Here is a 27,632-nt window from a genome sequence, read left to right as displayed (position 1 = left end):
CATCTGCCGATGCCTGAACATCCACCTTGTAGAACTTTGAGAAGGTGTGAACGGACGACCAAGTCGCCGCCTTACACACCTGGGCCACAGAAGCCCGATGAAGACAGGCCCAAGACGTACTCAGAGATCTGGTAGAGTGCGCCTTCACAGGCATGGGGGGGGAACTTGTCCCTTCAGAGCATAAGCCTGTTCAATGGTCTGTCTGATCCATTTGGCGATGGTAGTAGCAGACGCCGCCATGCCCTTCCGAGGTCCCTCTGGAAGGACAAATAAAGAATCCGACTTACAAAAAGATTCAGTCGATTTTAGGTAAACCCCAATCGCCCGAACATCATCCAAGGAGTGCAAATCCACCTCCTTCGGATGTTTAGGCTTCGCGCAGAGCGAAGACAAGACAATGTCCTCATTGAGGTGAAATTCCGAAATCCTCTTCGGAAGAAAAGAAGAGTTAGGTCGCAAGACCACCTTATCCAAGTGAATGACCAAATACGGAGACCTGCAGGACAAAGCAGCCAGCTCCGACACTCTGCGAGCCGAAGTGATCGCCACCAAAAAAGCAACCTTCTTGGACAACATGGACAACGAGATCTCCCTGATCTTTTCAAAAGGAGCATGTTGTAACACGGACAGAACAAGAATCAAGTCCCAAGGAGGCAGAGGTTCCCTCCTAGGAGGGACCAGATGTCGCACCCCTTGAACAAAGGTGCTAACCAAGGAGTTAGACGCCACAGGACGTTGAAAGAGAACGGCCAGCGCAGAAACCTGACCCTTGATCGTAGCCAGCGCCAAACGCTGGTCAACACCCGTTTAAAGGAAGGACAACACCCCAGACACCGAGTATGTGCGAGGGGAACACCCCCTGGACTCACACCAGGCAAAATAGGCCTTCCAAGTACGGTAATAGACCTTCCCCGCGGAAGACTTCCTCGCGTTGATCAAAGTGTGAATGACCTCAGGGGAGAGACCCCTATCCTTCAGGACCTCGGTTTCAACAGCCAGGCCGTCAAAGCCAGCGACTGTAAAGCAGGATGGAATAATCGGACCTTGAGACAGAAGATCTTCTCAAAGAGGTAGACGCCACGGGGCGTCGACCGCCAGATTCACGAGGTCTGCGTACCAGGACCGGCGAGGCCAGTCCGGCGCCACAAGAATCACCGTGTGCGGTTCAGAGTTCAACCTGCGAAGGAACCTGGACAGCAGTTGAATCGGTGGAAATGCATACATCAGTCGGTACTGATGCCATGGAGCTACCAACGCGTCTGCCCGAGGATCGCGCGTCCTTGCCACGAACCTTTTCACCTTGTTGTTCAGACGAGACGCGAACAGGTCCACATCTGGAAGACCCCACTTCGCGCACAACATCTGGAAGACACCCGGGTGGAGGGACCATTCCCCCTGGTCCAGGGACTGGCGACTCAGATAATCCGCCTGCCAGTTCTCCACCCCCGGAATGTGAACCGCCGTTATCGCCGGGACGTGTGTCTCGGCCCAAGACAGAATGTCGGCCACTTCCCGAGCTGCTCGGGCACTCCTGGTGCCCCCTTGGTGGTTGATGTAGGCCACCGCCGTGGCATTGTCCGTCTGCACCCGAACCGGACGGCCCTGCAGCCTGTCCGTCCAACGTCGAAGGCAGAGATTTATCGCTCGCAATTCCAGAATGTTGATCGGAAGGGAGGATTCCTCCTCCGACCAAGTTCCCTGGGCGCCCAGACCACCACCCCATCCCGACAGGCTGGCATCCGTGGTGACCACCGTCCATGAGAGAGGACGAAAAGACTTGCCCCCCGACACCGCCGGGGACTGGAGCCACCACAGAAGATCCCTTCTGGTGCGATGGCCCAACGAAATCTGGAGATCCAGAGATTGCGGTCGCCCGTCCCACCTGGACAGGATCTCCGCTTGGAGATCCCGCGTGTGAAACTGGGCGAAGGGAATCGCCACGAAAGCCGAGACCATCAATCCCAAACATCGCATGCACGTCCAGAGTGACGAGCACGGAACGTCCCTGAGGGACCTGACTTCTTCCTGAAGAGTCCTGAGCTTGTTGTCCGGTAGGAAGACCCTTGCCTGGACCGAGTCCAGAATCATTCCCAGGTAGGGAATACGAACCGACGGGCACAGCGTCGATTTTGGAAAGTTTATCGTCCAACCAAACTCCTGCAGAGTCTGCATCGTGACGGACAGGTCCTTCACCAGACCCTGGCTGGTCGCAGACCGAACCAGAATGTCGTCCAGATACCCCAGGACAGAGATGCCCTGGGCTCTCAACAAAGCCAGAACCGGTGCAAGCACCTTGGTGAACACCCGTGGAGCCAAAGCGAGACCAAAGGGTAGCGCCACGAATTGGTAATGATCCTCCGCAATGGCGAATCTAAGGTACCTCTGGTGACCCTCGAAAATTGGAATGTGAAGGTACGCATCCTTCAAGTCGATGGAGGCCATGAATTCCCCCGGAACCAGGGCAGTCACCACCGACCGCAGGGATTCCATGCAGAACTTGCGAACCCGCACAAAGCGGTTCAGAGCCTTTAAGTCCAGAATTGGACGCACCTTGCCCTCCTTCCTGGGCACGGTGAACAGATTGGAATAGAACCCCCGAAATCTGTCCCGATGAGGCACCGGAACCACCACTCCCTGAGCTCGCAGGTCCAGCACCGCCAGGTGCAGATCCCGCAACCGCTCCGGAGACAGTTGAAGATTTGAGGGAAAAAAATCTGCTCGCCGGCCGAGAGAGAAACTCGATCTTGTAACCAGATCGAACGATTTCCTGAACCCACCTGTCCCGAACACGGGCCATCCAGGGTTGAAGAAAACCGAGCAAACGTCCCCCCACCCCAGAACTGGGTGAGGGCGCCCCTTCAGGCCGCATTGTTATTGGCAGCGGATCCGGACTGGCCGGACTTCTAATTACCTGTCCACGGCTTCTTTTGGGAGCCTTGACCTTTGAAGGGCTTGCCCTTATAGTGCGACCGAAAGGCACGAAAAGGACCCCTGAGAGGGCCGAAAAGAAGCATGCTTCTTACCCAGGGCAACCTTAGCCTTGTGGGATTGGGGTAAGAGCGTGCTCTTACCACCCGTGATCCCTTTTATCAGCGTATCCAAGGGTTCGCCAAAAAGGCGAGATCCCGTATAGGGTAGATTAGCCATGGTTTTGCGCAAAGATTGGTCCACAGACCAACACTTCAGCCAAATCAGGCGGCGTGACAACACCGCCACGCTGTGCACACGTGCAGCCAACGGGACTATATCCAAGTCCGCATCACACAAATACATGACACCCTGATGGATTTGATCCACCATAGCCAGCATTGCCGGAGGGGCAGAGTCAGCCACCAGGACGCGCTTAAGTACCTGCGTCCAATCCGCGACAGCCTGAGCTGCCATAAGAGAAGCAAAAATAGCTTTTAGCATGGAACCGGTAACCGAATAAGTATGACGGGCAAGAGACTCCAGCCTCCTGTCCGTGGCATCCCGGAACACCGGGGTATCCTCAACAGGAATCGCAGTGGACTTATTCAAAACTGCCACCGCGTGATCCACCGGAGGCGGCACACACAAACGTTCATCAGTAGCGGGTGAGAAAGGATAACGCAGCTTGAACCTACTTGGCACAGCAAAAGGCTTCCGTATATTGCGCCATTGTTCACTAACAGCGCGCTGAAAATCCTCAGTGCAGGGAAAAACCTGCGATGATTTGCGTCTTCGCTGCGTCCCATAAGAGGCCAGGACAGCAGGAGGACAAGGCTCATCCTGCAAACGCAGTGTTTGTTTGATAGAAGCAACCAAGTCATCCATGAGTGCAAGCTCTTCAGATGAGCCAGGGGGGGAATTATCAACCCCTTCAACCTCAGCCTCCACTTCAGACCCTACAAGGTCCAGGGACGAACGGGACCCCGATAAGGAGACCCCAGCCATAGCAGCCCCATCACCATCTGAATCAGAGGAAATTGAAACTCTGGGCCGTTTTGTGGATTGAGCAGCCACAAGCATTTGCACCTGAGCAGCAAGGTTAGCCACAACAGTAGCCAAATCACCCCCCTCGGGGGAAGCAGCAGCAGTCCCCTGGCCCCCCACTAAGGTGAGAGGAAATTTGCTTTCCTGAGAATCCATGCCCCCAAAAGTGTGTTAGGAAGAAAAGGAGTACTGCCCCTTTAACAGCGCGGCGAGCGCAGCCCACCGCACACAAGCACACACCGACCCCCACAGGGATAAACACAAAACTTAGGCAAGGAATACAGGGATAAGGAAGATAAACCTGGAGAGACCACTCAGCTGCTGCACCGATCGCTGTTGCTCAGGGAAAGGAAGTGATGAAACACAGACCGCTACTATAAAGCCTATGGAAGGCTCCACAAACATGGCCGCCGGTGAGGGACTAGCAAAGGCAGAGCATGCAGCGCTGACATGCGGCCCGAGCGATCGCCACCAAAGTGGCGGCGCTTGGCGCCAAAAACGCCGCTCCTATCACATAGATATGGCCAGCACACGCCTGCAGCTATTATAAAAATGGCGGATATTCACAGTATTAACACTGAACAGTGTACAACAGCTGCCCTCCTTGCAGCCCACAGCAGAATTAAACCAGACAGGGAGCCCAACAGTGTGAACAGGCATGCAGGGTTACACAGTCCCAGACTGACACCCACTACACATACAGGTCCCCACACAAAGTACACTTACCTCCTGAATGGTGTGGGGAACCCACACAAGCGATCAAGCCACTGCACATGGGACAGGGAGAGTCGCAGCCAGGACGCAGTAGAACTGCGGTGCGAAACCGCATGGCGTCCAGTGAGGTAGCCACCTCACCATAGCATCCCTGCAGCAAACAGGGATGGGTCGTTCACATATGCCAGGAAAAATACCTGACTGAACGCTCGATGGCAGGCTGGGAAGCCACTGGCCCACAACCTGCGACCAGGGGGGCCAGCCCGAGACCCAGCCCGCACGATCCTCTTCATCAGAAGAACTAACTAATGCTGACAAAAGTAACAGCTAGGTAAAGAGAGAAAAAAACTCAAATAAAATCAAAAAAAGAAGATAAAGGCTGAGACAAAATGTCCCAGCATAGGAACATCCAGCCACTCCTGAAAGCTAGACAATGAAACTGAGGTATGGATACAGGAAGTAGGAGGGTATTGACTGAGGGGACCACCCCCCGGGGGTGGGATATGTTAAAAGCTTTAATATTGACATATTCTGTTGCCTAGCTACTCCTACGGGGCAAAGGTCAATTACCCCATTGTGACGAATATGAAGAGGCGGCGACTGTCGGAGGACGTAAGAGAAATTCTGGTGTTATCCAACATGCACAAAACCAAAATGTCACAAGTCCCTTCTAGAGAATGACTTACAGCTCCATTTAAAAAGCAGCAAAAATGATATATGGATCAAAAAAAGTTTAAAAGGTTGCGAAATTGAAAAAAATAAATAGAATTGCCTGCATTTTATGAATGGGCCATAAAATATTGGTTTTGGTGTACATAACCCTTCAGAGCATACTGAACAGTGGATAATGATATTCTCTCCAAAACAAATGAGCTCCTTGGATCAGTCATGTGGATTTACACTGAGTGCCATTTGGACAGGAGCCAGTTAAGTTATAGAGTAAGTTTTTGGATTGTGGTAGAAAACCAGAAAACCGAGAAATCCAGAAATACATTAGGGGAAAAAAAAATCTATTATAATATTGTTCCCTGTGGGGACGGAAACAAGGATCACAAAGCACCATGATGCATTCCTACTCTATACATCCAGTAGCAAAATAAAACATCTAAATCGAAAAGACAAATGTACACCCAAATATACATTACGTTACATGGGAGACATTTCAATCCTGCCTCTAAACTCACTTGTCCATACACACAGACTTTTAGCAGCATTTAGGCCCCTTTCACACTTGTGCGACTTGCTCTGTGACTTAACGCAAAGTCACATGACAAGTAGTACTCCATGATTTCCAATGAGTACCGTTCATATCTGCGCGACTTCAAGTCGCAACGACTTTGATGCGTTTTGAGGTCCATAGACCTAAGGATTACACAGGATTTGCTTAACGTTCAGTCAAAATTGCGGGAAAATTGTGCAAATTTTGGGTCACACAAGTGTGAAAGGGAACTAAGTGGCATGTGGTTTTAGAGGCAGGAAGAAAAAACCCACTGCCAGTGCATCCAGGAACAGCAGAGTTTTGGCAGAAAAACTACTTGACGCTGCTTAACGCGCCTAAATGCTAGGGGCATTTAGCACTTGAGCGTTAATGTCAATGGCCAATAAAATTAACGTCCAAGCCCTTGACACCTATAAACTTTTTTTCTGCTAAAACACTGCCGCCAAGAGGAAAGGCTTCTAGGAGAGTTTGCAAATCATCCTGTGTGCATGAGGCAAATCGTCCTGTGTGCATGAGGCCTAAGGTTTAGCAATGTGCAACTTACATGGTACTATGTGGGCAAAAATGTAAAACACTGAAACCTTCAAGTTAAGTAGGCATATACATAAATTTTTAATTTAAAGTCTTCTTCATTGGAAATTACCAGTTCATATAATCCTCCTGTGGTTTGGCAGGTGTCTTGCAGGTTAAAACAGGATTACATGTAGATACTGCCACTGGTGGGGTTACCCTTCTGGCAGCTGGAAAAACACTGGGATCCATACTCATTCGCTTACCCTAAAACAAAAAAATTGCTCAAATTAGCAGAGGGCAGCAAAACTAGGAGAAAAAAAAGTAATATATGGTCAGTAAAGATTCACTAAAACCCGTAACAAAATGAAATTGCAATTTCAGATTTTAGGCCTCACTCACTAGTAGTCCTGCATTTAGCTTTTCTAAACACAGGAGAAGCCATCTGGGAAGTATCAATTTACATTTAATGCTTCCTATGTCACTTTTCCTGAGTTTAGATGTTCCTGCTTTAAAGCAGCTTTAGCTGCATTTGGGTGTATTCAGACTCATTTACATGCTTCCAAAGACAGGTAAATGCATACTGTGAAAGGCACCATATTGAAAAATATCATTCCATGCATTTAGAAATGTCCTCTGAATGCATATAAAACACAGGTTTGACAAGATCTCAAAGAAGTCCAGGAATTACCTTACTATTTAAAATGTGCTGGTTTACAATTGGTTAAAGTGGAGTTCCACCCAGTTTTTTTTTTTTTTTTTTTTTTTTTTAGATAAAAATACCCCCGGGACAGTCAGGGCTAGTTTATTTAAGCAACAATGGCCTCTGAACTGTCCCCAGGTTCACTTACCTTTTAGAAGAAATACTTACCTTGAAAATGTCTTGTCCAACGCTGTCATCTCAGGTGTGGGCAGCTGAAGTCGGAGCGTCCTCGTCGGTGACGGAGTCCCAGAATACCCTGCACCGGCCCTGCTCATCACTTCCGGGGCAGGCGCGTCATCCCTGCACAGCTTCTGGGCTGTGCAACTGACAGTTTTACTAAGGACCGCGAGTTCAGTTATAACTACACTCCCGCCACTGTGACAGCAGAAATGTGGCTGTTGTGCATCTGTCCACCTTCCCCCAGCCCCCCCTCCTCTGTCCATTCACAGGAGTCTTTGTATGTGGTGAATGAGTTCACATACTACAAAGCAAAGCGTTCCGAGATTAAGGAGGAGAGAAGGCCGAGGCAGACCAGTTGCATATTAGACTGCAGCTGAGGATGTGACCCATAGGGCCTGTAATCAAAGTATAGTGACAGCCCAAAGCCCAACTCTAGGCAACTTAAATCTCAACTTGCAGTGGGGCTGCACAGAGGTCAAAGCCACTTGTGTGAAATTTGCAAACACTACAGACAATGACACAGAGGTCAGCCTCCTAATGAAACTATGTGCATCCAATATACAAACTGACATAAAATTGCTCTAAATGCTTCCATAACATGTAATCTGGTTTCCTTCAGGTCACCTCCAAAATTGCCACAACACAAGAACCCCCAGCATTCACCTCTCCCCTCAACAGATGTAGGATGGGCTCTGCTTATGCAACTAGGTATGGAATTGTTGATGCATAAAAAAGGGACCAGATCTTAAAAGCCAGTTCACACTGAGGTGATCCGACTTCGAGGGGCGACCTGTGACACATAATGGAAGTCAATGCAAGTCGCTCCCAGGTCGCCCCAAAGTAGTACAGGACCCTTTTTCTAAGTAGGAACGACTTGTGTCGCTCCTATTAGAACGGGTCCTGTGCTAATCAATGGCGAGCGACCGAGCGCGACTTGTCAGGCTGACAAGTCGCCTGACAAGTTGCGCTAGTCTGAATGGGGTCTAAGACTTTGTGATTTAGGTGCATGGAATAGGTTTTAGGACTATATCAACTAAATTATTAACAGTCTACAAATTTTACAAATTTCTGCATAAATAAGCCCAGGTTAAGTAACTAAGGTATGCAAGGAGAATATAGACAAAAAGATGTTGATTGTGTACTTGACTAAAGATTTCTGTACAGGACTACTTACATCTCGAAAAGTTTCACTTGGCAACTCAGGGATTTTCCACTTCCATTCCATTTCAGAATTGTGTTTTGGAGGATCAAGTTGCTTTGCGTCCATTTTGTCGTCATTTTGGGGCACTGGTTCTTTATTGCACTGTGGGTTATATGGCGCTGTAGTAGAATCTGTCTCATCCATAGTTACATCTATACATTTAGAAAAAATAAAATATGTAAAATGATTAAGAATGTCCATGCATTAAAAATAGGCACACATGCGGAAAGGTACAGTACATTTTTAGACCTCTTGCACAGGGACTAACACACACTGCTTTTGCACCCATGAAAAAAAAAAAAAAAAACCCATGCATTAATGCTCGATAACTCTTTCCAAGAATCCTGCAGGAAAGTCACAAAATAGAGATAGGCTCTGCCCACCCACAGGAAACAATTGCAGAGTGGTTCAATCTCCCCCAATCTCAAGCCCCTTAGTATTACCAAGATGAACCAAAAGGCATAAAGTTAGAAAATTGCCCTAAAACAAGGGAAAAAAAAAAAAAAAAAAAGTTCTCAGGTAATAAATGTTTTCCCAAGTCATGTTCCAGGACGGTCTCAAACTACAGAAAATTTACACACAGAAAAACAGGAAGACCAATCTGTAATAACTGGAAAACATGTAAGGGCTAGACTCTGGGGCAGCTATGCTCATTGGGATATCTGCAATACCAGCTCTCTCAGCATAAGTATATGGAAAAGTGAGTGGAGTTTGCTAAAATCTTATCTGGGTACTCCCGATTTTCTATGGATAAGGCTATTCAAATAGACTATTAAATTCTAAAGTTGATAATATGTACTGTGAGATACAATTTCTCAAGTCTAATGAAGCAAACTTGGTCTCATAGTTTGAGATGTTGTGAACTAAAAATGAACAAAACCTCCTGTAATTGTCAGAAGGCCACAAGGCTGTCAGATGGATTAAAAACGCATTCATTTTATATACAGTATTTGCAAGAGCCACAGACTTGAACTGTAAGCATTTATGGCCAGAGCAATTCTCATCTGAGTTACCACCCCTGTGAAAAAGGGTCAAGGAAGAGAAGAAAAAAAAAAATCCAAAATGCAAAATCCATTTCTCTGATGTTCATTGATGGACACAGCTCCTGATCTTGACCTTTGGGTTATACTGCCCCCTACAGGTGTAGGACACTAGACAGAAAAATAAATTTACTATTTCTATGAGCAGTCCCAGTAGGTATACTCCCCCTCTGCTATAGGTACGCAGTTTTATTATCAAGCAGTGTCAGATGTACTACAACTCCATAGAGGGGTGGGTGCTGTGTCCGTCAATGAAGATCAGAGAAATTGATTTTACGGTAAGTCAAAAAAATGGATTTTTGTCTTACCGTAAAATCCTTTTTACTAAGGTTCACTGGCGGACACAGCTCCATGTCTTCTAGACCATTGGGTTTTATGCTGCTCCATCTAGGAATAGGACTAGGCGGAAACCTTTTTGGTTACGCCCCTGAGGCAGTCCTAGGGGGGAATACCATCACTTCCCGCTATAGGACTTTAGTTAACAAGCAGTGTCAAAAGAACATTTAACTAAATCCAACAGAGGGGCGGGTGCTGTGTCCGTCAGTGAACCTCAGAGAAAAGGATTTTACGGTAAGACAAAAATCAATTTTTCTCTTTTGTTCACTGACGGACACAGCTCCATTACTTCAAGGACCATTGGAATGTCCCAAAGCAGTATCAATATGAGGGGTGGGAAAAACACAGCAATACGTAGAATTCCCAACAGGGCTAAACATAGCCAACCAGGTAAAAACAGGAGATCAACTAGTAACAACTGGAGTTAACCACCAGGAAAAAAAAAATTACACCCTCGAGAAGCGTAAGCATCTGCAACCGCAGCCTGCAAAACTTTGCGGCCAAACGCTGCATCCGAAGATGTAAGTATATCCACCTTATAAAACAGTGTGTACAGACGACAACGTAGCCGTCTTGCACACCTGATCCACTGATGCCTGATGACAGAAGGCCCAGGAGTCACTAAGCGCACTCGTGGAATGTGCTTTAAGAGGGAAAGGAGGAACCTGACCCTTAATGGAATAGACCTACACCACCGTCTGCCTGATCCACTTGGAAATGGTCGCAGCAGATGTGGCCTGCACCTTACGAGGTCCATCTGTAAGAACAAACAAAAGAATCCAATTTTTGGAATCGGTTCAGTCACCGCAAGGAATACCCGAATCGCCCAAACACATCCAAGGAATGCAATGCAATTTCCTTAGGATGTTGCGGCTTAGGACATATGGACGGCAAAACGATATCTTAATTCAAATGAAACCCCAAGACAACCTTAGGAACGACTGACATGGTCGCAACACCACTTTGTCCCTATGAATCACCAGGTAAGGCGACCGGCAGGACAACGCAGCCAACTCAGACACCCTACGTGCGGAAGGAATAGCAACTAAGGCGGCCACCAGTGAGCAGAGGAAGTTCTCAAATATTTTCAAAGGGAGGCTTTTGAAGCACCGACAGTACCAAATTGAGGTCCCACGGAGGCACCAGGGAACTTACCGGCGGAGCCAGATGGCGAACTCTATGCACAAAAGTGTGAACCAAGGACTTCGCCGCCAACGACCTCTGGAAAAAATATGGCCGAAGCAGAAATCTGGCCCTTGATGGTGCCCTTGAAGAGCCAGGCATTGATCTACACCCAATTGTAGAAACGTCAACAGGCGGGACAAAGAAAAGGAACAGGGATACCCCCCCACACCCACACCAAGTAATATATGTATGCCTTCCAAAATCTATGATAAACCTTCCTGAAAGTAGATTTCCTAGCTTTTATCAGCCTAGGCATCACCGACTCCAACAGTCTTCTGTCTTTCACCACTTGGCTTTTAATAGCCAGGCCGTCAAAGCCAGCGACTGAAAAGCAGGATGGAAGATTGGTCCCGGAGACAGAAGATCTTCCCTTAAAGGAAGTTTCCAAGGGACGTCTACTACCAGCCTTACCAGGCCTGCGTATCAGGACCGGCGAGACCAGTCTGGTGCCACCAGAATGACAAGAATCCCTTCTACCTGGATTTTGCGTAGCAGTCTCAACAGAAGTTGTATTGGAAAGGCGTAAATAAAGGCGATACTGACCCCAAGGGGCCACCAGGGCGTCTGCGGCATCGACAAGAGGATCCCAACACCTTGACATGAACTTCCGCACCTTCCTGTTGAGACGGGAGGCCAGAAGGTCCACATCGAAGGCACAGTTGATGAACACCTCCGGATGAAGAGACCATTCTCCCGGATCCAACATGTGCCGAATGAGATAGTCAGTTTGCCAATTCTCTACCCCCGGAATGTGCACAGCAGAGAGGGCCGAACAATATAGTTCTGCCCACCTCAATAAACCAGCCACTTCCGAGCTGCCAGGGCACTCTTTGTGCCCCCTTGATGATTGAGATCCGCCACAGCCGTAGCATTGTGCTATTGTATTCGCACAGGGCATCCCCACAGATGACCTGTCCATTGAGAAAGACAAAGTTAGATCGCACAAATTTCCAGGATGTTGATTGGCAGCCTGAACTCTTCGAGTCAAAACACCTTGGGCCGCGTACACTCCCAAGACACCTCCCCATCCAGGCAGACAGTCCAACCAATACAGGGGAAGAAAGGATTTTCCCAGACAAAGGGCCGGGGAGCGGAACCACCATAACAGACTCCCTCAAACCCCAACTCGACAGGATCAAATTGTCCAAAGACAGCAGATCCTTGTTCAATGTGGTCAGAATCTCCCTTTGCAGAGGTCTGGTATGGAACTGCACAAACTGAACCGCCTCGAAGGTGTAAACCATGCATGCAAGTCCTGAGTGACAACCGATGGGTGTCAGACCACTGTAGTCCAGCTTGGTGGACAGAGTCGGGGTCGATTTCTGAAAAATGTCCACCTGAACTCCTGTAGAGTTTGAACCGTAATGTCTGCACCGTAATGTCCAAGTCAGCTTCTAGAGCCGAGGAAGACTCTGCACACAGAAGCAGATTGTCCAGGTAACATAGTACCGCAATCCCCTTCTGTCGTAGCAAGGCCAGAACTGGGGCCAAAACCTTTGTGAACACCCAAGGAACAAAAGAGGTAGGGGGTGGCGCTGTCTAATATTCCAAGAAAAGGGGGTTATTTGTTAGTGCTATCACTAGTCACATGTAACAGGTATAGACCCAATATATAAATGAGGTAGCTATTGTGTCAAAGTGCCAAGTATGTGTAATTCACCTTTAAGGTGCCTAATGCTGTACATATAAGAAAAAAAAAAAAGAATGGATGTAAATGACACTTGAATGTCAGGTAAAATATTGCACAAGTGTGATATAACCAATAAATAATTATAACCGTGCATAAGTGATATATCTATATAAAGTGACAAGTGCTAAAGTGAATGCTGACAATAATAATACAGTATAAGTGTATAAAACTTAATACAACATAATACATATAGATCTATGTGCAATCGTGCTTGGAAAGTAACTCAAATAGTCCCCAATGATTAAAGTGACCTGTGCAAATAAAATAAAATAACGTGACTGGTAAATAAGGGGGAATAATTTGAATAGTGAAAATAAAGTGACATGTGCTCAAGACACCCAACATGAGTATCCAATGTCCAAAAAATAGATGAGTCTCTATTTAGTGAAGCAGTGATGGGTGCTCATATTCTAGGAAGCTGTAACAGATTTCTTCGTGTGTCCTGTACACACCAATGGATAACCCCGTGGTGGGTAGTGAGGTGAACCGCGACCCCTATAGTAGGTAACACACTCACCAGAAATACCCACCCCACACAGGGGTATAAGGTGGGTATATGAGATGGATAGATCCTCCCTCCTACTCCAGGTCCTGGGGGGGGACAGCTGGGAAGGTCCCTGGTGGTCCAAGGGTTAAAGGATATCGACTGTGTACTGTATGGGTCTGGTGGAATTTCAGGGGTGTCCACTCCGGGGGTCCGCGGTGTGTATAAAGCAAGGGATCAAACGATAAAGAGGCACATAGTGTGAGACTGTAAATACAGTGCTTTATTCTAATAAGGCAGGGTAAAAGTACTCACAAACGTGGGTAATATATAGGCAGGGAAGTCGAGCGTCCGGAGCGCTATGCAATCCAAGCCTCGATGTGGGAACCGGAAGTGATGCGACTTGCCGTACCGGTTTCGTATTGGATACGTCCTCAGCAGCGTTGCTGAGGACGTATCCAATACGAAACCGGTACGGCAAGTCGCATCACTTCCGGTTCCCACATCGAGGCTTGGATTGCATAGCGCTCCGGACGCTCGACTTCCCTGCCTATATATTACCCACGTTTGTGAGTACTTTTACCCTGCCTTATTAGAATAAAGCACTGTATTTACAGTCTCACACTATGTGCCTCTTTATCGTTTGATCCCTTGCTTTATACACACCGCGGACCCCCGGAGTGGACACCCCTGAAATTCCACCAGACCCATACAGTACACAGTCGATATCCTTTAACCCTTGGACCACCAGGGACCTTCCCAGCTGTCCCCCCCCAGGACCTGGAGTAGGAGGGAGGATCTATCCATCTCATATACCCACCTTATACCCCTGTGTGGGGTGGGTATTTCTGGTGAGTGTGTTACCTACTATAGGGGTCGCGGTTCACCTCACTACCCACCACGGGGTTATCCATTGGTGTGTACAGGACACACGAAGAAATCTGTTACAGCTTCCTAGAATATGAGCACCCATCACTGCTTCACTAAATAGAGACTCATCTATTTTTTGGACATTGGATACTCATGTTGGGTGTCTTGAGCACATGTCACTTTATTTTCACTATTCAAATTATTCCCCCTTATTTACCAGTCACGTTATTTTATTTTATTTGCACAGGTCACTTTAATCATTGGGGACTATTTGAGTTACTTTCCAAGCACGATTGCACATAGATCTATATGTATTATGTTGTATTAAGTTTTATACACTTATACTGTATTATTATTGTCAGCATTCACTTTAGCACTTGTCACTTTATATAGATATATCACTTATGCACGGTTATAATTATTTATTGGTTATATCACACTTGTGCAATATTTTACCTGACATTCAAGTGTCATTTACATCCATTCTTTTTTTTTTTTCTTATATGTACAGCATTAGGCACCTTAAAGGTGAATTACACATACTTGGCACTTTGACACAATAGCTACCTCATTTATATATTGGGTCTATACCTGTTACATGTGACTAGTGATAGCACTAACAAATAACCCCCTTTTCTTGGAATATTAGACAGCGCCACCCCCTACCTCTTTCTTACACACCATATAGTCTTTGGACTATATTATAGGGAGGCAGCAGTCTTTACTATATATCCAATTAAGCCCGAGGCGCGGAGTTTTCCAACTCACCCAAGGAACAAAGACACCCAGAAAACGAAGAAAACGCTGATGCCTGACATGTACTGGACTACGAAGGTAAACGTCCTTGAGATCGATAGAGGCCAGAAGATCTCCTTGAGGAAAGAAAGCTACTACCGTAAGGATGCACTCCATCTGAAATTTTGAACCTGCACAAAGTGGTTAAGAGCCTAGAGATCCAAGATCAGACGAACCTTGCCTTTCTTCCTGGCAACTGAACAGATTTGAGTAACAACCCTGGAAACGTTCTTACTCTGGAACCAACACAATCACTCCTTGTGCCAACAGGTCCTGCACTGCCTTGTAGAGAACTTGTAGCCGCTCGTGAGACAGGCGTAGGTTGGAAGGAAAGAACCTTGCCGGAGTCAAGGACAGAAACACGATCTTGTAACCGAACCAACTTGTGGACCCATTTGTCCTGAATGAGCAAGGTCCACAGATCCGGAAAAAGGCGAAGACGTCCCCCGACCCCAGATGCGGGTGAGGGCGCCCCTTCAGGCTGGCGAAGGCTTGTTTGCGGAACCAGAAGTGCCCACTTTGGACTTACCATTCCAGGGTCTCTTGGAGCCTCCCGCAAAGTTACGGGTTGATCTCGAACCCTTTTCCTGCGATACAGACAGGCGCAAGGGCCGCTTGCGAGCTGAGAGAAAAGGACCACGTTTACGACAAGGTTCCTTGCCCATAGCAACCTGCGGAAGTAATGTACTCTTACCTCCCGTAAGACCCTTCCATAGAGGCCCCAAACAAACAGTTCACCTACTAAGGGTAGATCAGTCAGCACCTTTTTAGAAGCCTGGTCGGCTGACCAGTACTTGCACCAAATCATGCGGCGAAGAATCACCGCCGTAAGATACCCTGCCGGCCAATGGGGGGCCGCATCCAAAGATGCATCACAAATGTACTGTAACCCCTGGATCAACTGATCCACCAGCTCAGAGGAGTGTCGACTCCCTTCCAGATCCTGGCGTAAAATCTTTGCCCATTCCGTTAAGGTCTGATACCAAGGTGATAGGAAACACCGGTCGCAAAATAGAACCAGCAAAGATGAAAAAAGTACCGGACCAGAGCCTCAGCTCTCTTGTCCACAGGATCCTTAAAGGATGGAGAATCCTCTACCGGCAAAAGTGTAGCCTTATTTAGCTTGGAAACCTGAGCGTCCACGGACGGTGGAACCGTAAGTTTCTTCAGAAGAGACTCCTCCCAAAGGGATATCTCCTAGCGAAGCGCTTCGGTATTCCAACCATGCGTTTCGAGGAACCCCACTGACTAGTGACTATCTTGTCAAAATAGGCAGGAAAGGGGGACACCTCAGTCACCTTGGAAGATTTGCGGGTGCCAAACTGCACCGGCGTCGCCAACTCCAACTTTGAAGTTTCCCGCACTGCGCGGCTGCGGAGGACGACGACTCCTCACTGTTAGAGCACTTTGCATGCGTGGACGCAGACCCAGTGGGTTGAATCTCGTACACAGTGGCCAAATCCACCTCAGACTCTAAGGCGGCAGAGGGTACAGGTGAAGGCGGGTGGGCGCTTCTTGATAGGCCTCCTTTGCAGGGCCATATGTACTTTGGATACAAGTGACTGCAGGGCTGCTGTCATGGCCACCAGGGCAGACAGACCCAGAGGGTGCCGCAGATTCTAACAGTGGTTCAGGTGGTGATACACGCTCCAGAGGCTCCATTGCCAACACGGGGTTAAATCGGAGCAGCGAAAAAAAAAAATACTTTTGCAAAAACACGGGGGACCCCCGCGCACCACAAGAATCAGCGCACCCACGGCGCTGTATAGCAGTGGAAGGATCGTATACCCACAGAGACTCACCCCCCCCCCCCCCAGAGCTGGAAAGCGCTAAACAGCCTGCCACACTGCAACGTAAAAGGAAGAGAAAGCGCTGACACAGACACTAGATGCCTCCGCAGCACATCACCGCACTCAGACTACAAGAAAACGGCCGTCATTCTCTATAGGAAGCCCAAACCATGGCCGCTGCACAGGACCCCAGGGAAAAGGTCATGCACCAGGAGGGGGCCCCCCCCCACACAGTACTTGGGTACAGACACCCCCAAAAAGGGGGGCCGACTGGGGTGGGGGGGGGGGGGGGGGGGGGAGTGCTGACGGCCAGGGGGTACTCTGCAACTCAGGTCCTATGCGTCCCGGCGAGGTGTTTCACTCGCAGGCCAGCCCCTCTCCATCGGGGCTCTGTCGTGGCAAGCCCTAGTGCTGGACTATAACCTGGGCACGCTCGCTGGCTGGGCGACCTTAAGGATCTAGCATATCCAGCCTGAAAACCCAGCCGGCTGTTAGTAGTTCTCTCAGGAACAAAACTAACTAAAAAGTAAAGAACAGCCAAGACCGAAGTCCCAGCAGGGAACTATAGGTCCCACTCCTAAACTAGGCAGAAACAAACTGAAGCCTATAGCAGAATGTGTGAGTGTATGCCTGCAGGGACAGCCCCATAGGCATGGTAAAGCTTTTCCCTGCCTAGTGTTCTACTCCTGTAGGGAGCAGCATAACCCAATGGTCAAGAATTATATGGAGCTGCATCTGTCAATAAAAGATAGAGAAAGAACATTATCAATATAACATCTTTCTGCCATCAAGATCCTGTGCATAAACATCACTAAAAGGATTACAAAACGTGTGCAAGAGGCCTTAAAATATTTTGAAAGCCAACTTTTTTTTGGGATGGAGTAGGGAATAGTAAAAATCCCTACAAGTGTTTTTTTTTTTTTTATCATCCGAGTCCTATTTGCGAGTTTTTCCCTTGAGTTCTTGGCCTGAAAACACAAAGTCAGAGGTAGTCTCTCCAAAAAGAAGTAACACCCTCATACGCTCATCACCAGGACATGTGTCCTCACTGGATGATTTCTCCTCTATTCCTGTTTTAATAGCAACTCAAAATGTCGGATTATTCCTCATTTCCAATTAGGGCTGCAACTAACGATTATTTTCATAATCGATTAGTTGGCGATTATTGTTTCGATTAATCGACTAAATCGGATAAAAACGTAAAAAAAAAAAAAAGTTGGTGTATAATTTAGTTAATATTCCTGAATATCTATATGCAGTGGTAAATATAAATATCCAGCTATATTTGGATATTTAATCCACTCCGAGACAGATCTATGTATTATTAGAGGTTTAAAATGTGGTACATATCAGACTCCGAGATCAATATTTTTAAAAGACCTAAAACACTGTTTTGCAAATTTTCAGACCGGATTGGTATATAATATTCCTGATAGACTCCCTTATTAGGCAGGTAGTTTGATACAAGCTCCCTGCGCCTGTCAGTGCCGGGTCACACTTGTGCAATGCGGGAAGGCTGCAAATTTGCAGCCTGTTCCCGCATCGCAAACGCACATCTGGCAGTACACACTGCCATATGCGATACGCAGGCGGTGTCAATGAAATGTTAACGACACCCCCAGTTTGATCGCATATCGCAGTGCGATCTGACAGTTCGCACAGGATCGGATCGCACAAGTGTGAACCACTGTGCGATCCGATCCTGTTGCGGCTGAAAAAAAGGGTCATGTGCGATTTTTGTGCGGGTGCAGTGCGAATTTAGCCATACAAAGTGCATGGCTGAATTCGCACTGCACATCCGATCGCATGTAATGAAGGAGCAGTGCGCTCCGATATTACATGCGATCGCCGCACACGCTATAGTGTGAACCGGCACTCACTTATGCTGGCCATACACATACTACATTTTTTTTAAGAAAATTTTTAAAAACATTCATCCGATTTTTCTAACCATTAGTGGGGTCTATTCAGTGTTCGTTGTTAACCACAGTGACAGGAAAATTTGAAGGAGGAGGAGAATAGAAAACTTCTCGATCAAATAAATCTTGTATGTCGTTTTCGCTCAGAAGTTATATTCATTTTAAAATTGAATGTTAAAAGCAAGTGGAATTTTTAAACAATGCTAATCCATTCAAGGAATATACAAATAATTTTTGTACAAATATAGATGGAAATATTTTCATACAAAAATCCAATATATGTATGGGCAGCAGAAGACATTTAGTAGCAGCATGCTTTTTTTTTTTAATCACCTGTCATGATGGTGTTAAAAAAAAAAAAAATTATATTATATTATATTATATATATATATATATATATATATATAGCCTTTTATAGTAAAAAAAACCAGCAGATAGTCGCTACTGTAATTATAATTTCTACTGTGAAACAATATCTTGTATCGTGTATAAAAAATATGCCCAGAAGTCAGATATGCAGGATATTTTAACTGGGAGTCAGACAATGAAGCTATATGAAGAGTGGAGGGGGAAAATAACATTTTTATATTAAAGTACTACTAAAGGCTGAGACTTTTTTCATGGATATAATAATTTTAAATATAATGCACAATACTAGTAAACTTTTATTTAAATGTAATGCCTTATATCGCCTCTAGTCTATCTGCCTCCACCTTCTCTGGGTTCAGAGGCTGTTCTTCACTGCACAGAGCCCTTAATCCCGGTTCACATTTCTGCCGTGCGGGAATGCTGTGAATATACAGCGTGTTCCCGAACCGCATCCGCTATACGTAGGGGGTGTCAATTAAATGTTGACACCCCACAGTTGAGATCGCATATCGCAGTGCGATCTGCAAGTTCGCACAGAATCGGATAGCAATAGTGTGAACCACCATGCGATCCGATTCTGCTGCGGATAAAAAAAAGTGTCATGTGCGATTGCAGTCCGCATTCAGCCATACAAACTGTATGGCTGAAATTTGCACCGCACAGAGATCGCATATAATTTAGGAGCAGTGCGCTCCGAATTACATGCGATCTGTGATCGCACTAATGAGAACTTAAAGTGATTGTAAACGTTGGATTTTTTTCTTTTCAACAATCTTGTCATACTTATCCTCTCTGTGTAATGGTTTTACACAGAGCAGCACTGATTCTCCTCTTCTGCACCCCCCCCCCCCCGGCATTTCTGACCCCTCCTGGCTTCAAAGTGCCCCTACAGGAAGCAGCAAAGTATATTACTGTACAGAGTGTCCCTATAGCAAGGTAAAAAAAAAACCTCTACCTTTAGAATCACTTGGTTCCTTCTCTTGCCCAGGACTACATTTCCCATGAGGCATTGCTCCTCACACATTCACAAGTTCTCTGCCATGTACATACATGTATGGATGGTGTACTGAGCTGTATGTGCGTTGCACTGTATTTTCTGATATGTAAATAAATAATGCATTCTGTATTCAGCACAACTAATCGGCTGACCGATTACGAAAATAGTTGACAACTATTTTCATAATCGATTAGTTGTTGATCAATTAGTTGTTTCAGCCCTATTTCCAATCAATCCCCTGTACAGGGACACAGTATTGAAAATCTGACAGGGGCTCTAACCCCTGACCACGAGAAGAGAGAAAAGATGAAGATAGAGAAGATAGATCCTGTCAGCAAGTGCTTATCAGCCATAATCTTGGTAACTTTCCTGGACAGTGAATGGCTGTCCAGTAAAATAATCCAGCAGGCAGCACTACAGCCACCTAATCACTTTAATGGCACCAAAATTATTGTGAGCAAATATTGTGTGAAATAAGAAAAAAAAAAAAGTTGCAACTGCCACAATATTATTCTCAGGGGCCTCTGCTTTCAGAAAACATAACATTTGGGAATCTCAAGTAATTTAGCAAAAAAAAAAAAAAATGCTGATTTTAAAAGTTAGAAAACTGGCCCAGAGAGCAAGTGGTTAAATGACCTGAAAAAGAAAAGGGGTGATGCACAAGACAGAACTGATCTGCCTACCAGCATTTCTCCTTCAAACACAGTGAGTCAAGTTAATGCCAAAGAGCCCAAATTTTGGTCTCACCTGACCGCAGCACTTTCTTCCAATCCTCTGAACCATTTAGATGTTCATTGGCATGACTGTACATGTGCCTTTTTGGAGGAGAGGGACTCGCCATGTTTGGAGGAAGAAAAATGCTGACTATGACCCAAGGAACACCATTCCTAAAGTCAAGCACAGAGGTGGAAACATGATGCTTTAGGGCTGTTTCACTGCTAAAAAAAAGGTACAAACCAAACTTTGCCGCATTGAGGTGCCAATGGACAGGGTCATGTATTGTAAAATCTTGGATGAGAACCTTCTCCCCCTCAGCCAGAACACTGAAGATGGGTCATGGATAGGTCTGTCAGTACGATATTTCCCAAAACATACTGCCAAGGCAACAAAGGAGTGGCTCAAGAAGAAGCACATTAAGGCTTATGGAGAGGCCTAGCCAGTCTCAAGACCTTAATCCTTTTAAAAATGTATGGAGGGAGCTGAAACTTCGAGTTGCCTAGAGACAGCCAAGAAACCTTAACGATTTAGAGAAGATTTTTTTTTTTTACAGAAGAGTGGACGTAAATCCATCCCAATATGTATGCAAAGCTGGTCACTAACTACAAGAAACCTCTTACCTCTGTGCTTGCCAACATGGATTTCTCCGGAAAGTACTGAGTCATGTTTTGCTTGGGGATCAAATACTTATTTTACTCACTGAACTGCAACTCAGTTTATAACATTCGTAATATGCGGGGTTTTTTTCTGGATTTTTGGTTAATGTTCTGTCTCGATCATTTAAAATACACCTATGATAAAAATTACAGACCCTCCATATCTTGTCAGTGGGCAAGGTCAGTCAGTGGGTCAGTCTGCAGGGGATCAAATAATTAATTTTCCCCACTGTATGCTGAAACCGGTTTACTTTGCCTTATATAAACAATGTCAGCTCTGATATTACTGGTATATTCAGTGACCAAAAAGGGAAGAACAAAGAGGATAAATAAGGAATGCATAAAAAAGGGGGATGCAGTCAGAGAACTACATTTTGGTCATTCAAACACTGAGCATGAATAGTTTTGTTCACCCTTTCCAAAATACTATGAGCTCCTTAAGCTCCACAAAACAGAATAGAAGAGGTTTAATGCTCACGTATGCAAGATGTTAAGATCATACCCTTACCTTCATCTCTTCTGACAGTAATGCTGCTATCAGTTCTAATTATTACGGATGAAGCAGTCTTCATCTCTACAGTGCCCTCATTGAACGGCTGTTGATTTGCCAGGCTTCCAATGTGGATCGACTAGGAAAAAACATTTAGTTCAATTAAACTGCATTCGGGAGTCAGTTTTTTTTTTTTCAAAAAAAGACCCTGCAAACAAACCAAGCCAACTACAACGGCTTTAGGTCCAGTAAACAATTTGAATATTTAGGGAAAAACTACAGGAAAGGTAATACATTTCTGAAAAATAATTTGTGTAATTTCAGGCATAAATCAACACTTTCGTTTCAGAAGCCCTGAAACACAGGGTGCTGGGTCTTGCATTCACCAGCTTCCATTCCACCAAGAGGGCCTATTTGTCATGGAGATCACTTAGGATCGTGATAAAGGGCAAGTATTCTTTTCTTTTGCAGGGATACATTTTCTGACAGGGTTGCTGCAAAGCATCGCTTCCACGTTTCTCGACTAGGAAAGTTCTCCCCACCCCATGCATGTGCAGATGTGCCGCAGGCCTCGGGTCCCAAGAGAGCCCTATGCAACATCTGCACATGCGCCTTTTTCCCTGGCCATCTGTAGGGTTTCACACACACACAAAAACTGCTCGCAGGGAAGTCCGATACATTCCCCGTCTTTGCATATGCATGAAAAATCAGCTGTGCAGATATGCCAACAGGTTCTAACAGAAACCAAAGGGCTGGGCAGAGCCCATAGGCACATATGCCCATGCACCTTAATAGTGGTAGCCAAGGGGAGGGTAGAGCCACCTGGAATGACCACTGAAAGTACTGCTTTAAGTATATTTAAGCATAAAAAAAAGAAAAAACAGTCAAAACGTGTTGCTTTCTTTAGCATCTGGTATAAGAGCAGTTGTTTCCTGTGCAGTCCATACAACTACAAAAAAAAAAAAAAAACAAACACAGTATGCCAGCATTTCCCTTTGTACACCATGATATGAGATTTTCACAATACCATATCCTAAGCCCCCATTCACACTACCGCGACTTGTCAGCCTGACAAGTCGCGGTCCGTCGTGGTCAATGCAGTGCTACAGGACCCGTTCTAATAGGAGCGAAACAAGTCTACTTCGGGGCGACCTCGGAGCGACTTGCATAGACATTCATTATATGAAGTTCGTGCAAGTCGTGCCGAAGTCGCGGTGCACGGGACTTCACAGGTCGCCCCCGAAGTCGGAGCGACCTAGTGTGAACCGGCACTAAATGTCACAGGTTTGATAAGAAGTTGCAGTTTTTGATTCCTACGTGGCTTTTAGGAAGAAAACAGAACTCCAGTGATAAAAATATTACATTCTGAATACATTTAAATTGAATGGAAAAATAAAAAAAACCCATGTCAAAGCTTGCGAAGACTGATACTGTTACATGCAGCATGCATAGCCTCTAACCTGGTTTTCAGAAGACTGTAGGTCCTTATCTACATCATCCACACATCTGGATTTAGACAAAGGTGGTAGCACAGGTACATGCATAGAACTAACGGGTTGCCTTAGGGGGAAAAAAAAAAAAAAAAAAAGCAAGAAAGAAAATGAGTACATTGAGAGTTTATTAAGAAGTGTCACCCTGCTTTTAAAAGGTTCTATGCTGCCATTTTGGGAAAATAGAAAGTTTTCTTTAGAATAGTCCCCTTGGCACTTAAATAGCTTCCAAGACCTATAATATAGAGATCAGTCGGTGGTCAAAGCAAGAATCTAAGGCTATGAAAACAGGGAAGTGGGTGCTGGTGCAAGTGTGTTTTAAAAAAACAGTAATAGTCAATATAAAGTGACAGTGTGCATAAAGTATGTGAGGCAGTGTACACCTCAAATAGAGTGTCTCAATAGACACATAAATTATGGTGTTATATTGGCTTCAAAGAGAATGTATACCACAAAATAAAAATCATACACAAAAAAAATTAAATACTTTCATAAAATAAGGGCGTAAACCGTACAAAATAACTGAGTGATACATCAATTAGGGTGTATAAAATAAGTGATGGTGACTAATAAAGTGACAATGTGCACAAAGTATATGAGGGTGTAATACCCTCAGAAGAAATGTTCAAATAAGTAACCATGTGTACCAAATATAAATAAAGTGACAATGTGCACAAAGTGTACGAAGGTGGATTGACCTAAAGACGAATGTCTCAATCAGTACACAATAAATGAAGATATATAAAATCTCTGACAGGTCAATACCAAACAAAATGAATCATACACAGTATCATGAAAAGTGACCATAGGTGATGGTGGGATTGTGCATATATTATACAAAGTGCTTCATAAATATAGTGATTCAAAAGTCCATATAAAATGGCTAGAGTGCTGCCATAAGGTGCACTATATTTATGAAGCACTTTGTATAATATATGCACAATCCCACTTTATTTATATTTGGTGCACATTGTCACTTTATTTGAACATTTTTTTTGAGGGTATTATACCCTCATATACTTTGTGCACATTGTCACTTTATTAGTCACCATCATTTATTTTATACACCCCAATTGATGCATCACTCAGTTCTTTTGTACGGTTTAAGCCCCTATTTTTATGAAAGTATCTAATTTTTTTTTGTATAGGATTTATTTTGTGGTATACATTCTCTTTGAGGCCAATATAACACCATCAATTATGTGTCTATTGAGACATTTGGAGGTGTACACACTGTCACTTTATATTGACTATTACTGTATTTTTTAAAACCCACTTGCACCAGCGCCCACTTCCCCGTTTTCAGATTTTTCAAAAAGTGGTCACACCCATTTTTTTTTTTTTAGGGGGCAGCAGGTCACCTTAAGTGTTATTACTAGGAACCAGGCGCCTTCACACCTTAGTTCTTTTACCTAGGAATCTAAGGCTGCCAGTAAAGTAAACCAAAATGACTAAACTCTCAGGAGTGCGGATTTTAGTGCAAACTTCTGTAGAAGACTACTTTTAGAGCAGCGTTTAGCAGTAAAGTCAAAATAGATGGGCATGTTGAGTCTTGTTTAACAGGTATGACTTAATCTTTAGCAGTGGGGTCACTTTAAGCAACCTAAATGCAAGTAGATTGAGCTAGTCCTGAGTCTGACAAACAAATGATTCTCCAATATACACTTGCAGATTTAAATACACACTTAAGGATACGTTATCTAAGCATGCTCGTCAACAAAATTCTTACCTTTCAACACTTGAGGTGGGGAATGCACTACGATTTGTTCCAGCATTTGGGGAAATTAGAGACTGTACAGGTACCCTTCCAAACTGACATGTCTAGCAGGTTACAAACAAACAAATCTCAATACATTACATTTATACTTGGCAGAGGTACCTTATGGGGCTGCAACATATTACAAAATTACCTTATTAGGCACATTCGATAAAGACTTTCGTTGCATCTGATCACAATCTTCAGGCGAGCTAATCTTTTCCCTATGAAAATAAAGCAAAAAAAATAAAAAAAAAAAAAAAAACAGAATCAGGTCAGGTAGAAATACATGGAGGGGAGAAAAAAAAAAAAAAGTTGCTGCTTACCCAAATAAAAATCTCATGTTTACAGATAGCTCATCTGAGCTTTCACTTCTTGTTTTCCTTGGTTTCCCAAACTCACAACTTGGAACTTTTTCTCCATTATGTTGATTCAAAGAGACTGCAAGGGAAAAAATATATATAAATCACAATTTTAAAATCAAGGTTACTAGGAAAGGCTAACCAGACAATGGTTTGAACGAAAAAAAAATACTCACAAGATACATTTTCTTTATCTTCCTCTGATATCAGCTGAGGTTTCCTTAATTGCAGGTTCTTTATTGCCAACTCAATCATCTCAGCTGGAACAGCTCCACAGTCCTTTCCTTTCTGAAGAATTTGCTTGCTTTTTTTAAAGTTTCCTTAAAAAAAAAAAAAATGAATATTATTAATAATAATAATAATAATAATAACTAATATCAGTTACAAAGATGCTACAATCATTTTTTTCCTCAACATTGGTAGAGGAAAACCAATGTAGCGCAAAGATTAAAATCCATAAAAAACATACCTCAGGTAACGGTATCAAAATATTTTTACATTTAGCCCTCATACTTTTTACTTTCAACTTTTTACTTTCAACTGTAGTAGCATATCAGACAACCCATCACCATGAAAAGTGGTGCTAAATATTTACTGTTCTATTGTGAACAATCACATTTCGAAATTCAATACCTAGTCACATTTTGGGTAGAGCCTTTGACTGCCCGGATGACTGTCAGCAAGTATGCTATGGACAGGATTCAATACCAGCACCAGCTGATTGTCTCAGCAAACCCATTAGTAATCCAAGCATATCTGAAGCCAGAAAAATCTTGTTACCCTAATCACCCATTAAAGGACACAGCTTGATGATCAGTGAGGATTTAGTAACCTTGGGTTATACTACAGGAGAAACATACACCGGGCACAGAAACTGAAGGCCAGCCCCTAAGAGCTCTGTATGAGTTCACAGTGACAGTATTTTGCATTGACCTCATACAGTGCTCCATCTCACAGCTTCAATTCTTCAGACCATTGGATATTATACTGTCACTCTTCAGGAGTAGGACTAGGCGGAAACCTTTTTTGGTTGCGCCCCTACACTTCCTGATGTAGGACCTAAATTTGTAACAAGCAGTTTCAGAAAAAAAAAAACCCCAAAAAGGAGGGACGGGTGCTGTGTCCGTCAGTGAACCTCAGAGAAGGATTTTACGGTAAGACAAAAATCCAGCTCTCTTTCGTTCACTGACAGTTTCAATTCTTCAGACCATTGGGATGTTCCAAAGCAGTGTCAACATGAGGGGTGGAGGGAGAAAGAAAAAACAAAAAAAACACACACACACACACACACACACACACACACACACACACAGCAAAAGCAGAATTCCTAACAAGGCTAAACATAGCCAACCAGGTAACAACTGGAGCTCACCACCAGGAAAAAAAAAATAAAAAAATTTCACCCTCAAGAAGCGGAAGCCTCCGCAACAGCAGCCTGCAGAAATGCCACATCCCAAGATGCAAGTACATCCACCTTATGAAATTTTGTGAATGTGTGTACAGACGAGTAAGTAGCCGCCTTGCACACCTGAACCACTGATGCCTGCCCAGGAGGCACCAAGCGCCCTCGTAGAATGCTTTTTAACAGGAAAAGGAGGCATCTGACCTTTAATGGAGTAGGCCTGAACCACCGTCTCCCTCATGCACTTAGAAATGGTCAAAGTAGATGCAGCCTGCCCCTCACGAGGTCCATCCATAAGAACAAAGAATCGGATTTCCGAATCAGTTCAGTACCCACCAGGTAAACCCGAATAGCCTGTACCACAGCCAAGGAATGTAAGGCAATTTCCAACTCCGACCTGCGATGTGTGGAATTAGCAGCCACTAAGAAAGCCACCTTCTGCGACAGAGTGAGCAGAGGAATTTCCCGAATATTTTCAAAGGGAGGCCTTTGAAGCACAGACCGAACCAAATTGAGATCCCACGGAGGTACCAGGGATCGAACCGGAGGAGCCAGATGGCAAACTCCCTGCACAAAAGTGTGAATCAAAGACTTTGCCGCCAACGGCCTTTGGAAAAAAAATAGCCAAGGCGGAAATCTGGCCCTTGATGGTGCCCAGAGCCAAGTAATATACGCCTTCCAAACTCCATGATAAACCTTCCTGTAAGTAGATTTCCTAGCCTTCAACAGCATAGGAATCACCGACTCAGAGCCCTCTATCTTTCAGCACCTGGCTTTCAATAGCCACGAAGTTCAAGCCAGCG

At 45.0% G+C, this 27,632-nt stretch overlaps 1 protein-coding gene across 1 annotated transcript in view; it reads right to left on the bottom strand.

Annotated features, from left to right (window-relative positions):
• TTK (TTK protein kinase) overlaps nucleotides 1-27,632 on the bottom strand; it is a 242,172-nt gene that overhangs the window by 147,784 nt on the left and 66,756 nt on the right. Inside the window, exons 5-12 of the mRNA XM_082249922.1 lie at nucleotides 25,604-25,747; nucleotides 25,392-25,506; nucleotides 25,220-25,289; nucleotides 25,039-25,130; nucleotides 23,280-23,379; nucleotides 21,838-21,958; nucleotides 8,455-8,633; nucleotides 6,531-6,664 (exon numbers count right to left, since the gene is read on the bottom strand). Of these exons, the coding sequence (XP_082106048.1) occupies nucleotides 6,531-6,664; nucleotides 8,455-8,633; nucleotides 21,838-21,958; nucleotides 23,280-23,379; nucleotides 25,039-25,130; nucleotides 25,220-25,289; nucleotides 25,392-25,506; nucleotides 25,604-25,747 (955 nt within the window). The remainder of the gene's footprint in view (nucleotides 1-6,530; nucleotides 6,665-8,454; nucleotides 8,634-21,837; nucleotides 21,959-23,279; nucleotides 23,380-25,038; nucleotides 25,131-25,219; nucleotides 25,290-25,391; nucleotides 25,507-25,603; nucleotides 25,748-27,632) is intronic.

This window comes from Pelophylax lessonae (genome assembly GCF_965119305.1).
Source record: "Pelophylax lessonae genome assembly, chromosome: 3".
NCBI classification, from domain to species: domain Eukaryota; kingdom Metazoa; phylum Chordata; class Amphibia; order Anura; family Ranidae; genus Pelophylax; species Pelophylax lessonae.
The sequence above is the reverse complement of the archived record's forward strand: the minus strand, read 5'-3'. Positions and strand labels throughout refer to the sequence as shown.